The 15,287-nt window shown below is 42.2% G+C and overlaps 1 protein-coding gene across 34 annotated transcripts in view; it reads left to right on the forward strand.

Annotated features, from left to right (window-relative positions):
* Window positions 1-15,287, forward strand: part of TRDN (triadin) — a 366,530-nt gene that overhangs the window by 283,324 nt on the left and 67,919 nt on the right. For 30 of the 34 annotated variants that reach the window (XR_003094912.1, XR_003094911.1, XR_003094913.1 and 27 more), the window contains one exon: window positions 7,925-7,954. The exons of the other annotated variants lie outside the window; for them this stretch is intronic. Coding sequence is in view for 27 of the 30 variants with exons in the window: in XM_025208370.1 (XP_025064155.1) it covers window positions 7,925-7,954 (30 nt within the window). In the remaining 3 variants the exon portion in view is untranslated. The remainder of the gene's footprint in view (window positions 1-7,924; window positions 7,955-15,287) is intronic. 34 annotated transcript variants of the gene reach the window in all.

The following is a 15,287-nucleotide window of genomic DNA, read 5'->3' on the forward strand; positions in this document are numbered from 1 at the left end:
GAGCTCCATCCAAGGGTACTGAAGGCACTGGCTGATGTCATTGCACAGCCACTGCCGGTAATATTTGAACACTCGTGGCACATGGGCCAGGTCCCGGAGAACTGGAAAAGGGCCAATGTGGTCCCCATTTTCAAGAAGGGGAGGAAGGAGGACCCAGGCAACTATAGGCCAGTCAGTCTCACCTCCATCACTTTATGTAAAAGAGCCATACGATTGCTCAGAGCTCCAGTATGAAACTGGAGATATGCCTGTTGAGAATCTCTTGGTTAGGGTCAGAGGGGAGAGCAACAAGGGTGATGTCATGGTGGAGGTCTGCTCTAGATCACCAGACCAGGAGGATGAAGTGGATGAGGTTTTCTTTAAATAGCTAGTGGAAGTTTCCTGATCACAGGCCCTGGTTCTCATGGGAGAATTCAGTCACCCTGACATATTTCAAGAGGATAATACAGCAGAGCACAGGCAATCCAGGACATTTCTGGAGGGTGTTGGGGACCACCTTCTGGTGCAAGTGTTGGCAAAACCAACTAGGGGCCATGTTCTGCTCACAAATAGGGAAGAATTGGTAGGGAACATAGAAGTGGATGGCAACTTGGGCAGCAGTGACCATGAGATGACTGAGTTCAGGGGAAAGGAAGGAAGGCAAGCAGCAGAGTAAGAAAAGCAGATGTTGACTCACTCAGGGAACTGATGGGCAGGATTCCCTGGGAGGCCAGTCTGAAGGGGAAAGAAGTCCAGGAGAGCTGGTTGTACTTGAAATAAACCTTACTCAGGGTGCAGGAACAAACCATCCTGATGTGCAGGATGACTAGCAAGTATGGCAGAAGATCAGCTTTGCTTATCAGGGAACTCTTCAGTGAGCTAAAACACAAAACGGAAGCTTAAAGAAGTGGAAATTTGGACAATGAGTAGGGAGGAGTATAAGAGCATTGCTCGGGCATGGAGGGATGAAATCAGGAAGACCAAAGTGCAGCTGGAGTTGCTGCTAGCAAGGGATGTGAAAGGTAACAGGAAGGGTTTCTACAAGGGGAATATCAGGGAAAGTTTAGGTCCCTTACTGAAAGGGGGAAGGAACCTAGTGGCAGATGATGTGGAAAAGGCTGAAGTACTCAGTCCCTTTTTTATCTCAGTCTGCACAGGCAAGGTCAGCTTCCAGACTACTGCACCTGGCAGCACAGTTTGGGGAGTATGTGAGCAGCTGACAGTGGCAAAAGAACAGGTTATGTACTAATTTAAATATCTGGATGTGTACAGCTCCATGGACCTGGATGCAATGCACCCACTGGTGCTGAGGGAGTTGGCAGTTGTGATTTCCAGGAATGGCAGCCTCACCTCAGTCCGTCAGCCTCACCTCAGTCCCTGGAAAAATCATGGAGCAGGCCTTCAAGGAATTTATTTCTAAGGACTTGGAGAGAAGGTGATTAGGAACAGTGAGAATGGATTCACCAAGGGCAAGTCATGCCTGGCCAACCTGATTGCCTTCTATGATGAGATGACTGTCTCTGTGGATCTGGGACAAATATTGGACATGATCTACCTTGATTTTGGCAAGGTTTTGATATGGTCTCCTGCAACGTTCTTGCAAGCAAGCTAAGGAAGTCAAAGTTGGATGAATGGACTGTAAGGTGGATAGAAAACTTGATGGATTCTCAGCCTCAGTGGGTAGTAGCAAATGGTTCAATGTCTACCTGGCAGCTGGTATCAAGTGGAGTGTGGAGATAGGAGAATAGTTTGACATAAGCAGGCAAGGTTCTTTGGGTAGATGTGATATCTTTTATTAGACCAACTAAATAGATGGAAAAACATTCTTTGCAAGCTTTCGGGCACAAACACCCTTCCTCAGGTATAGGGAGACTCTGCTGGTGTTACGTGTTCTCCAAGGTAGAAAAGAGACATAGTGCATTTAGTTTGACATAATGCATTTAGACTTCCAAAAGGTTACTGGATAATGTCCTGCCCTTGAAGCTGCTAATGAAGATAAATAATCATGGGGTGAAAGTCAAATTATTGTTGTAGATCCAAAACTGTCAAGGAGATAGAAACAAAAAGTAGGTTTAAATGATCAATTTTCATTGTGGTCTCATAATGTTGTGGTAGGTCCTATTTTAATTTACTTATTAATGAGGAAAGGTAGCAAATAGTAATGAAGTTAAACTTGCAGATTCACAAAGTTATTTTCAATTAGTCAGGACTAGAGAGGCCTGAAGGACTTCAGAGAAATTGAAACAATCTGAATTAATAAGCAAGACTACTATGACCAGTGAAATTTAGTATAAATAAATTTGAATATAGTGCACATTGGAAGGAAAACACTAAAATTCTCATACATCTTTCAGGGTTCAAATTTAATCATGTCAAGACATCTCAGCCTAAGATCTCAGTCTAAGTATCTCTACAGCCATGCCAATATAGGCCACAAGTTAATGTGCAGCTGTAGTTAAGAACACTAGCCAAGTATTAAGATAATACTAATAAAGAACAATTAATATTGTACAAAGAACATTCATGTCTTTATATAAATCAGGGGTGTAGCTGTATGTAGAATATTGTAAGATGTTAACACTTTCTCATAAAAGATGTTTCAGCACTATACTAGGTTTAAAAAAAGAATGACAAGAATGGTCAAAAACCTAAAAAATGCTTACATTCACAGGAAGAAAAAAGATTATCTTGTAAAGGAGACAAGAAGAGTGGACATTATAAGAGTATTTAAAAGAAAATAATTTATGTTGTCTGCCTGTGCCGCATACATGACAACAAGGAAATATCCAAGGGAACTAAAAGGCAGGGACTTCAAAAGGAATAAAAATAAATACTTTTTTTGAGACAAAATGCAAATTAAACTCATTGGTTCAGGACACTAAGAACCAAATAAAATTAATAAAGAGATGTTTGAAGATACCCATTTCCTCATCCCTTTCCTCCACCTGAAAAAAGAGAGAGAGAGAGGGAACAGCCAAAAGCTGAGTATTCATAGATTCATAGGTTCATAGATGTAGGGTCGGAGGGGACCTGAGCAGATCATCAAGTCCGATCCCTTGCCCTGGGCAGGAATGACTACTAGGGTCATATGGCCCCCACTAAGTTAAGCTCATATGACCCCAGTTAGGTAGTTATCGAGCCTCCTTTTAAAGACCCCTAAGGTAGTAGCCAGCACCACTTCCCTTGGAAGCTGGTTCCAGATCCTGGCCACCTTGACTGTGAAGTAGTGCTTCCTGATGTCAATCCTGAACCTACTCTCAATCAACTTGTCACCGTTATTCCTTGTTACTCCAGGAGGTGCTCAGGGGAACAGGGTCTCACCCATTCCCCTCTGGTCCCCCCTGGTAAGTTTATAGACGGCCACTAGGTCCCCTCTGAGTACTGTCAGAGTATGTGGGAGTCCCAAAATCAAGTCATCAGTTAGAGCAGTGACTAGAATCTTAGGGCATATCTACTTCAAATTTACCCTTCCAGGCAGCAGCATTCTTAAATAGGCAATACTACAGGCCACAGGAGACCTCCCAAACTGGAAATAGTGTAGTCATTTTTGCATGACATTCTAAGCTATATAGCATAGTTACTCAGCAATACTAAGTGTAAGAGGTAGCCACTGCCTAGAAAGGGGAGTATGCTGGTTTGACAAGCCCAGTCTCCCATAAGCCAGGTGAGTACCTTATCTGCAGGTCCATTGGTGTTTCTATGGTCTACCTCTTCCACCAGATTTAAACAGTATAAAGAAATGTTACATTCCCATGAGAAGTTTCATTGTCAATGAACTGGTATTTTCCCTGATACAAAGAAGGGGGCTTTTTTTAAACAAAATTCTTGGTCCACCCCAACCTTGAGTCTAAAATCTACAGGATAGTGGCCCTAGGTTCTCTAATTTTGAATGCTTCATACTCTGTATGAAAGCTTTGGATGCCTGTAGACATGTAGGGAGGCTGCTCCAATGCACTGTAATTACAGTGCTTCAGAGCAGACACTCAATCAATTGAGTCTGCTGGAGTGTGCTAATAAGCATGCTCCAGCTAGCATTTCCATCTCATGTATCAGTGTCCCCATACCTCAAAATGGCAGCAGGGGCACTTCACCTAAAGCTTCTTCACTGAGCTTTAGTTAAAGCACCCCTGCCACCATTTTGAAGCACAGGGATGCTGATACTCGAGATGCTATAGGTGCTTTAATTAGAGTGGCTCTCACAACCACTCTAATTAAAGCACCCTCCCCCATGCCTCTAGAGCTAGTGTAAAAATGCCTTTTGATTCATGGTGATTGTGAAGAATAGGAAAATAAGATATGCATCTTTTCTATCACACTCGTAATGTATTAACTTGTAATGTTTGATATTTCCCTCCACAGAGTAATGATAAGCCTGTAGCAAAGCTTTAGTAAGGGAATGACAGGTTGGTGTCTAGCTAGAGTTATTAAGGTTAAGCATAACTTACCAATGATTTTACTAAATTTTACCTAGTCCTCTTTGAAGGACTGATCTGCTAGGCCTATTCAGTTAAGTAGCTTTCAGTTTATCTTCCTCAGAATGGTCTTGTCTAGGAAGAACGAATACAGTCAGCAACGTCCCTGATAAAGGTTTCACATTCACCGGGTCATCATTTTGCTATATTTAATGTTCTTCCCTTGTCCTTATTTCATGCCCAGAGAAGATTTATTACCAATGTTTACTCTGGAAAGGTAATGTAGGCTTTATCAGTTGTACACCAAGCTCCTTGGGTCTGTTTATGTTTTTGCTTAATTTTGTATACAAGTACATTGCTCAGCTTCTGAAAAGCATTGCAAATGATATTTTTGTCCACTTTTTCAGCTTTTCATTGTCATTATAAGTTTAAGTAACAGCATTTGATCTGAGGCAGCAGTAGTCGACATGAAGTACCTCATGAGATCTTAGGGACACAGACATCTGTGGGACATCTTAGGGACACAGACTTCTGGATCATAATTGGGTTTAGGCATATGCTAGGCACTAAACTGCTCAGCTCTGTCAAGACTGGGGTAATTCTTAAAATACACAGAGCCACAACTCTGGGGGGGCTGAAGAAAAGTAAGAAAGGAAGGTTTCTATGCAGTTTAGGAGCTTTCAGGAGTAGGCAGCAACCAAACAAGGGTTTTTTCTTATGCAGTTAATGACTTAGGCACCTGAATGCCTTCTTAATCCCACTTTATGTATGGAAGTCCCTTTTAAGACCTGGCCTAAAAGTCTTACAGCAGGTTTTGTAATTATGGATGTATGTAGATGAAGTGTTTTTTTTAAAAACGCTACTTTAATTTAGGGTGAAGTAAACCCCTGTGTCATGTACACCCATGTCTTACCTGCCTCTCCAGTGGCGGGGAGGGGAGGGCGACCTGATGGTGGGCTGAGTGGTCCCTGGGCTAGGGGTGGTAGGGGGTAGTGCTTCCCTCCATAGCAGCAGCAGCCTCTCCCCCAGGTGGCACCTACCAGCAGGCACCTGGCTCAGGAGGTCCCTAGGGCACCGCAGCTGTGTTAGGAAGAAATGAGTCCCTGCGCAGCTCATGCAGGCAGGCAGGTTCCAAGGAAGAAAAAAAATTATCAGGATCACTGCTTTTTTTTCCCTTCAGTGAAGACTGCCTTCCCAGGCTGCAGTCAGGCTGCCTACATATCCCCTGAGCCACAGAGAGCCTGGTGCTTCGCTCTGTAGCTATAGGGCAGAAAACTATAACTCCTCAGAGGTGTTTTAGTTTGCTGCACCCCAAAGTCATTTAAGGCACATTACACCACTGAATGTGCTACAGCGGCTGGAATTCATGAGCAAAATGCCACTGACACATTCAGTGGTCCAAGGAGGTGATCCTCCCCCTCTCGGCGGCACTGGTCAGGCTGCAGTTGGAGTACTGCATCCAGTTCTGGGCGCCACAATTCAGGAAGGATGTGGACAGCATTGAGAGGGTCCAGAGGAGGGCCATTCGCATGATCGGGGGCAGCAGGGCAGGCCCTATGAGGAGAGGCTAAGGGACCTGAACCTGTTCAGCCTCCACAAGAGAAGGCTGAGGGGGGATCTAGTGGCCTTGTACAAACTAGTCAGAGGGGACCAGCAGGTATTGGGGGAATCCCTGTTCCCCTGAGCACTCCCAGGAGTGACTAGAAATAACAGTCACAAGCTGGCAGAGGGTAGATTCAGACCAGACATCAGGAGGCGCTACTTCACAGTCAGGGCGGCTAGGACCTGGAACCAACTTCCAAGCAAAGTGGTGCTCCAACTGCCAAGCAAAGTGGTGCTTGCTCCTACCCTGGGGGTCTTTAAGAGGAGGTTAGACAAACACCTTGCTGGGGTCGTTTGACCCCAGTACTCTTTTCTGCCCATGGCAGGGGGTCAGACTTGATGATCTGCTCAGGACCCTTCTGGCCCTACCAACTATGAAACTATGAAACTATGACATGTGCAAGCACCAATGCCATTAAAGTGGTGCAAAAGCATTTAACCTGCTTGGAAGTGTCATGCACACACGCTCATCGTTTCATCTACACACACCCTGTAAGTTTGATAAATTCAGGCCTTTACATTATGTGTACATGACACAATGCAGTATCATGCAGGGCACGTCTACATGTGCACTTTAATGTGTAGTAGACTATTTTACTGTGTATTAAAGCATCACTTAAAAACTTGTGACATTATGCTAATGTTCACCAAAATAGTCTACTGTGCATTATGTCACTAAAAAACATGTAAATATGCTACTGCGCGTTAGCACAGCCTAATGCACATTAATTTAGTACCTCACACTGGAGGGATCTTTTACATGTGCTCTGGAGGCAGAAAGGTGGAAAGTGCTTTAATTAGAGCAGCTCCGAAAGCTGCTCTAATTAAAGCGCCACCACATCTCCTGTGCCAGTGTCGCGGTGCTTTAAAATGGGAACAGGGGTGCTTGAACTAAAGATTGTCAAATGTGCTTTATTTAAAGTGCCCCCACCACCATTTTTAAGTGCAGGGACATTGGTACACAAGATGCAGGAGGTTGCTGGAGCGCAGCAATTGCCACACTCCAGCAGACTTGATTAATTGAGTCTGCTGATTAATCAGTTAATTGAGTCTGCTCTGATGTGCTGGAATTCCAGCATGTTGCAGGAGCCTCTGTGCTTGTGTATAGGAGCCTGGAGGTACTAAATTTAATGAGCATTAGAAAAGCTGCGTTAATGTGTGTGTAAATGTGCCTGCAGAGAGCCAGATTAGTTAAAAACTAGCTAGTTCAGGTATCTGAAGCGATATAATGTCTTTGTTGCCTGAGAAGCAGGACTTATGTGCCCAGGTGAAGCACTCTCCTGTTATGTCTACAGTGCTTCCAGTACTTGAGCTGGCTAATTCAGAATTGCACAGACACACCATTAGTGGTCTTTCGGAAAGCCAAACATGAACGCATTTTTGTGCACTTAATTATCTTAAACCCGAATTGTTGCCATAATTTTGGCCCCTAAGAACACCTGTGTGTAGTGTTCTTAGGGGCCACTGTGTGTAGTGGTACAGCTTAAATTTGTTTTAAGTTACTGTCCAAAGCACAGTATTTTCTAAACTATATGGTGCTTCAAAGACCCTCCCCCCTCTTTTTTGTCTCTTCTTTCCATTTTGCCATCCTGTTAAGTTACTATTTTGGAAAGTGTGTTGTGTGCCTCTATCTTGGAGTATAAATGAAAGACAGCAAAGATCATTTGGGGATTAAAGCTCTAGAGGAGAATCTAAAAAGCTCATTTTTAGTTCCATTTGTTATGAGACTTCAGGCAAGGCCTTCATTTCTCTTCCTCTGTTTCTGCAAAATGGATATAAAGCGTGCTTTATTTGGCATTAAATGATTTAAAGTTTATAAAGTCTGGAGGAGACCTCTGCTTGTAGAGTGTAAAAGTAAAGCATTATTATTGGTATTATTTACAGTTAACTTCACATATGGGGAAAAAAAGTATTTTTCTTTTTTCTTTCAGCTATGCCAAAAAAAGAGGGAGAAAAGAAAGGTAAAACAATTATTTTCACTTGACTGAAGTATATTTCAGGTTTTGACTACTGTGAGAAATGTTTCTTTCATTCAGTGATACAATTGTCATGACACACCACTTCACGTGCTTCCATCAGACAACTTTATCTAGTCCTACTGTGATAGCGCAGTTGTGATTTCCAGTACTGTGGGTTCCTTTTTACTACAGGCCAACATAGCCCAATATCACACACTATAATCCTTCTGACTGGGATGAAAATGAAAGGCTCTTGTTACCATGGTACAATGTGTCAAAGAGAACAAAACTTTCAATCCCCTGTGTGTGCTGACTTGACTGTTAGTTCTTTTCAGAATGTGCTTTCTTAGATAAGTTTCATTTTCCCCTTTTTGGATCTGCATGCACAAATGTATGCCTTTGTAGAAATCATAATACAGTATTCAAGCAGTAAGGGCATGATTCAAAGTCACCCATAAAAGTCAATGGAAAGATTCACACTGGATTGGACCAGGAAATATCATGTTACAATAATAGTTATCTATGAGTGCCACCTCTCAGATGATTTGACAAGTTATTGCATGCAGCATTATCCTCAGGTTAATTTCAAACAGAACCTTTGGTGTGAAATATAGCTTTGGACTTTTGCATTAGCATTTTGTTTCATCTATCTGGTTCCACAAAATTTTCAGTATTTATATTATTGGGGGAAAAATTATTCAAGTTAAAAATCCTTGGGATCATATTCAATGTTCTTTCCCCAAGATAAGCTCAGAATAATTCTACAGATGGCATGTGAGTTATTTGGGATTTAGGTCTCAATAAACCTCTATGCTTAGAAGCAATTCAGCCAGCCATCTGAGTGTTTTAGCCCCACTTAAGCTCTGTTGCAATCCAAATTGGTCTGGGAGGTAAAACAACTCCACCAAAGTCCCTAATTCTTTAGCCACTGCCAGACAGTGCCAAGTGACTGTTGCTGATGGTGCCTACCTGTAGTCTAATACTTAGAGGCAAGAGTTACTTGCACAAGAAGTGGAAGCCTTGCATTCTACAATCACCCTTCCCTGAGATGATTCACACCAGTAGTTCTCCAATTCCCAGAACAGTTACCTAACCACCAGGCTATGGATCTAGTTCAGTATGGCTCTCTCCCTTCCTCCTAGTTACCGCTGGCAACCTCAAGTATAAATATCATGGCAGAGGTGTAGCCAGGCAGCTCTGTGTCCTGGGCAGCTATGCAAGGCCTAGGGCATCACTGGCTACCATGGTACTGATCACAGTAGCATGATAAGATGCTGCTGCTGTTGTAGATATTTTCATAACCCCCTTCATCCCTCACAGAGACAGCACCCAGGACAGCTGGCCCTGTCCCCTCCCTCCCTTAGTTATGTTACCATGTCACAGGGACAAAAAAGAGCAAGCAAGGGATCTGCGACTCTGTGGACCTGTTAGGAGGTCACTCCCCTAATAAGAAGAGTCTCAGCTTCCAGTCCTGGCTGAGCAGTTTATTCCAGGTATTTTTAACCGAGGACTTCCTAGGAAAATGCATGAATATTCTTGACCCCTGGTTCTTGAACCAAGGAGTACCCCTTCACAAGGCCATAGATTTTCAGTCCCTCTTGCTTGTTCTCCTTCTGATCCCATTATTGCCAGAGGCTGAGTCTTAACACCAGGTATGAAGGGGTCCCTAGGATGTAGACTGATTAGGTCATTTTCTGGGAAGCGGGAGATGCACAGGCGACTGGTGCCACCTTAGTCAGGGGGGCACATACGCCCCCCAGCAACCAGTCAGCAACTGGGGGTAGGCCCCCCATGGGCAATCTCGCCGCCCCCTCACGGCTGATCGCACTGACCAGAAAGCGGCTGCGGCACTTCATCCAGGTGCTCCCACTCCCTGACCGGTGCTCACAAGGGGGCACTGACACTCCCCCCTGCCCATCGCCTAAGCAGGAAGTGCGGCCTGTCAGGGGGTGCACCAGTGCTCTCATATGTTAGTATGAATACCCTCAGTATAGAATAGAACTAGAACTCAGATTTTCCATTTTCTCGGAAAATGCTCTCAGTACATGCTATTGACCAAAAGGCAGACATATCATTTGCTTATGACACACAATTTCACTTAGCAGTTCTGTTGATTAACTGCAGGCTCCTCTTTGCTGTCTACCTAGGTGAACTTATAGGAGGCACCTAAGTTTCTTCCTTTGCTTTATAGTAAGTATCTAATGAATCATTTAGGAGCCACCTAAATAGCTGAATAGGATTTGACCTTTAAACCTGTATAACTGAAAACAGAGTTTGGCCCTTTGTTATTATTTCTGAAATACTTTGACAGTACTTGTTTTCAGTGCTTTTTAAAGAAGGGGTTTGGAGCTTCTTTGTGTCATATATTGCTGAAACGTGGAATCTGCTGTTCCTATTTATAAAATGACTTTTAATCTCACTATTTTTGTTATTCTTTGTACAGTTGTTAACTGAACTAGAAAAAAGATATCTCAGCAGTTTTAGCAGCTCCAGGGTATAATCTTGGCTCCATTGAAATCAGTGGCAAAAATCCCATTTAATTCAGTGAAGCCAGGATTTCAGTAAGGCCAGGATGTGCTTAATTAAATAACAACATTCATCCTAGTTATCCAAAGCAACAATGCTAAATAGGTCTCAAGAAGAATGGTTTGTCCAGGGACTCATGTTCAATAATTGAAGCATGAAAGAAAGTACAGGAGCAGAGAGCATCTGAATACTGGTAGAAATACTTACAACCATTAGCTTTAAGACATCAGAAGGCTTGCTGTGTTTGTGCTCCTGATCATATTCATTGTTAGATCCAGAACTGAAAGAAAGGAATAAGGTAATTGCCTACAAGAAAAGAATGCTATCATTGTGAGGCATGTAAATGGATTTATTAATTTACAGGGAAACATTAGGGGACTTTACTACTCAGAATCCCCTTTAAAAATGTGTTAATTTTCCATAGTTTAGGATTCTTTTCCTTCTCTCCCAGCAAAATTGAAATTATGCCTTTTTAAATAAATATCCTTATAAGAAGGAAATGGACATTCATGTTATATTTACTTTTTAATTTTTTATGTACTGTGCAAACTGAAATGTTATATTCTTTTTCCTTCAAGACTTCCTTTTTACATAGGGCATTTTGCCACAAGGGCAGATGGGGAATTTTGCATGTATTTATCTGAGCAAAAGAGAGATATGTTTAATGTGCAGTAGCCAGTGCTGACCTACTTTGCACAAATACTGGGGAGCCAAGTAGAAGGATAGGCCAGTCTGAGTTGCTTTTTAATATTAATTTCATTTTAAATATTTTAGACTTCTGCATCCTCCCTTCTCTTCTCTTTTACGATGTCAAAAACAACCTTTGCATCAGAGGGAGAGTAGCACTGAGGATAGAACACACCTTTGCTTTAGATTCTTTAAGCAACCAATGAAAATAGGCAGCCCAGAGAAAAAAAAATGTTGCTTTTGACAAGATACCCATTCACTTCCTCAGCTTGAGAGAAGCAGTATGATTCTTCCCAAAAATAAATCTTCTATCCTTCAACTTTCACATTTAACTTTACAGTATCCATGAGACCCAGTGAGAAATTGTTCCTTTCTAGTGGCTACTTCTCAGCTATCATCATGTTTTTTGTATTCTATCATTATCAAAAACTGCCCCAAGCCAAAAGTGTATTTCTCTGACTAGCAGTAAAATCAGGGACAATGTTTATTAGTTTTGCTTAAGGGTAACACTTTTTTTGCACATCTGCAAAAATAATAGACATGCCTAGCAGCTGATCTAAAATTGACTGGCTCATTACCTAAAATATATCATGCTACCTACATGCATGAGTTCAAATAGGACTATATCATCTGTCATGCACATCATGTTGCATGTCAGCAAGGTACTGTATGTGCATTCTTCTCCAATTATTATTTCTTATTTAAATAGAAACCCTTCATCTAGGAAGGGAAGAATAATGAGGCATACAGAGAGACAAGCCATCATAAAAAAAAAGGTGAAGATAAAGTGGCACTTCCTAATGATGATATATACTGAATACAGTGAATATCAGGCATGAAGGAATATTAAAGAGAAAGAACTGAATTAGAGAGAAGAAAGCTTAAATATTTAATCTATGCTTCAATTGTGAATAATATAACAGGGAGTGCTTAGGCCTAGTTTACACATGTAAATGATGCATTAGCCACTTCTATTCAAAAGGATGGCTATCATAGATTGTATGACCTGAGCCCTAGAAAATAACTCAGCCTAGTTATACAGTTCCCAGCTGCATGTTATGACTTATTTCAGCAACTGTGAGAAAGTGAAGCCGTCAGATAGGAATATAAAAAGCTGTCACAGTTCCTAAAGGGCATGTGCAGACAAATAATTCAAGCTTTCACGTGAAAGAACTTTGTAATTCCCCACAGGAAAATTTTGCTGGTAGTGCATTAAAGTTTTAAACTCACACTCAAAATGGAGTGTACTAAAAACTATAGCTCAGAGGGCAAAAATAGCTCAAGAGACTGGAGATGGGATGTAGCTTTCCACCTTTAGGGCACCTCTTCAAAACTAGACATTTGAAGTCTTTCTGAAGTGAGCTGCACATCTTAAGAGGTGGGCAGAAAATTCCCATTAGAATATCTAATTCCATCAAATGCTTTGAATCAATTCCACTGGAATGACTTATAAAAAAAATAGAAATAAAAATTGTCATAGTGTTAAAATAAGACTAGAAGGCACCTCAGGAGTTGTATTAAACTGAAAAATATGGGTGAAAGACATCTCAAGAGCTCATCTAGTCCAACCTCATGCTCAAGGCATAATCATCCCTTACTAAACTAATCCAGGCAATTGTTTTTCTAACCTGCTCTTAAAAACCTCCACAGATAGAGATCACACAACCTTTCTGGGTAATTTGTTCCAATTTGTAACCACCCCAATTGTTAGAAAGGCCTTCCTAACATCCAACTGAAATTTCCCTGGTTGTAATTTAAGACAATTAATTCTCTTACTATTCACTGCAACCACAGAGAATAGTCTATCACCATCTTCTTTATAACCACTCTTCAGGTATTTGAAGAGTTTTATCAAAAGCCCCATCAGTCTTTTCTTCTCCAGACTAGATAATCCCAGTTTTTCCAAGCTTTTTCTCATAAAACTTGCTTTCTAGTCCTCTAAACATTTACATTGCTCTCTGATGGACTCTTTTCTAATTTATCTGTATTGTTCTTGGAGTTCAATGACGAAAGCTGGACATAGCACTCCTGGTGAGGCCTCACCTGTCCTGAATAGGCCATAGGATCACTTCCCTTGACTTGCAGGCGACACTACTGTTCGTACAACCCTGTATGGCATGGGTCTTTTTTGTAGCAAGAGCATACTTTGATTCATATTCAGTTTCTAGTACTTATAACTCCCCAGTCCTTTTCTGCAATACTGCAACATAGCCAGTCTTCCCCTAATGTGTATTTATGTACATGATTGTTCTCGTTTTTGTGTAGGACTTTGCATTTGTCCTTATTAAATTCTATTTGATTTAATTTCAGAAAAAAATTCTAGTTTATCAAGACCATTCTGAATCCTGTTTCATTCTGAAAATATTGAAACATTTTGATTTTTCACTTTGAAATGACAGAAAAAAATTAATGGAATGTTTTGATTTTTATTAAATTAAATTAAATTAAATGTTTGATTAACCCCAAATAAAGTAAAGAGCTTTCTTTTGAAGAAAGTTTCAAAATATGAAATGTAGCCAGGTTTCATCATTTTAAAATCCTCCAGTAAATGGAACTTGCCTTGCATTGTGTTCCAATCTCAGTTCATTTTATAGGATCTATGACAAAATTCATGCAATTATTGTTACAATCTCAGTAAAGAGGTCAAAGAATGGGGATGGCAGCTGAGCAATCTTAACACACTCAGGCTGTGGACAGACTAAACTTTCAAACATTTCACAAAAGAGTGATGATGGACTTGCTGCTAGGGAGTGAGCATCAACTGTTCTGATCTAACAGTTATGCCTGTTCACTCCTAGACAAGTTTCCAAAGATCTATTGAGCTACTGCCACCCCTGCCCTGTCACATAAGCAGGGAACGCTGGCTCTCAGGGGGTGCACCAGTGCTGTCAGGGGATGCACATGCACCTCTGTGCACCCCCTACACATCGCCACTGGAGCTGCTTATATAGGATTAATTTGGTACAAAAGTCCTGTAACAGAGTGTCCATGAATGTGTTTCAGAATTTAGCCCTTCAAGAACAAAAAAGACACTTTATTTCACTTACCAGTGTTATTTATATGCCACCTTTTGGCAATGTTAAATTAATTATAAACATATTAAATCTAGCCAATACAGACTAGCAAAAATTAAACAAGGAAATATGACCCTGGGTTTATGAATGTCTAACACAGGTAACAGAGTTAGCTTATTTCTCACAAATGTTGTGTGTGAGGCTGGAGCACAGATCCAGTAGAATAATGGCTACCAACCTCGGGTCGTGACCCAAATCAGGGTCACGGGAGGTCCGCCCCTCACTCTACCCCTCCTGCCTGTGGGGCTCTCCCCGCACACGGTCCATGCAGCTCTTGCTGCTGTTCCTTCCCATGCTGCTGGGCATGAGTGAGTTGGTGCCAGGGGCAGGGACAGGGGAGTAACCCAGATTTAGGGTTGCAGCAAAAAAAGGTTGGGAGCCACTGTAGTAGAATAACTAGGTCGGGGCAAGTGGTAGGGGGGACCCACCCTAGACACTGACTGTGAGCTAGTGCCAAGACTCCTCTTACCTGGAATCTTTGCCACAGCAGAAGAAGCTCTGTGCTGCTTCTGCTCAGCCGTAGGAGCCAGGCAGGGCAGTGCCACAGCAATCAGTGTGTTTGGGAGGGCAGGGGAGTAAGTAGAGTGGTGCTTCCCTCTACCCCCCAGCCTTTGCAGTGCCAGGGAAAACCCTACACTGCCTTGGCCTGGCACTGGAGCTGTGCAGGGAAGCACATACCAATTGGTATATGAGGGGGAAGTGGGGAGAAGTGGGGCAAACAGCACAGTGCTTCCCTCACACTGAGGAGACTTTGCCAGAGCAGGTACAGCCTTGATCCCAATATGTAAAATATATCCACCCTTGGAGGTTTCAAAACTCAACTAGACAAAGTTTTGGCTGGGATGATCTAATTGGGGATGGTCCTGCTTTCAGCAGGGGGGTGGACTAGATGACCTCCTGAGGTCCCTTCCAACCCTAATTTTCTATGATTCTATGTATGCATGGGGGAAGTGGGGCATGAATGGGACATCAGAACCCAAAGGAAGCCCAGCCATGGCAGAACTGACACCAATACTACTGTGTGCCACTTCTCTGGCCCTGGAAACTGG

The sequence above is a fragment of the Alligator sinensis genome, unplaced genomic scaffold (genome assembly GCF_000455745.1).
Source record: "Alligator sinensis unplaced genomic scaffold, ASM45574v1 scaffold562_1, whole genome shotgun sequence".
In the NCBI taxonomy this organism is placed as follows: Eukaryota; Metazoa; Chordata; order Crocodylia; family Alligatoridae; genus Alligator; species Alligator sinensis.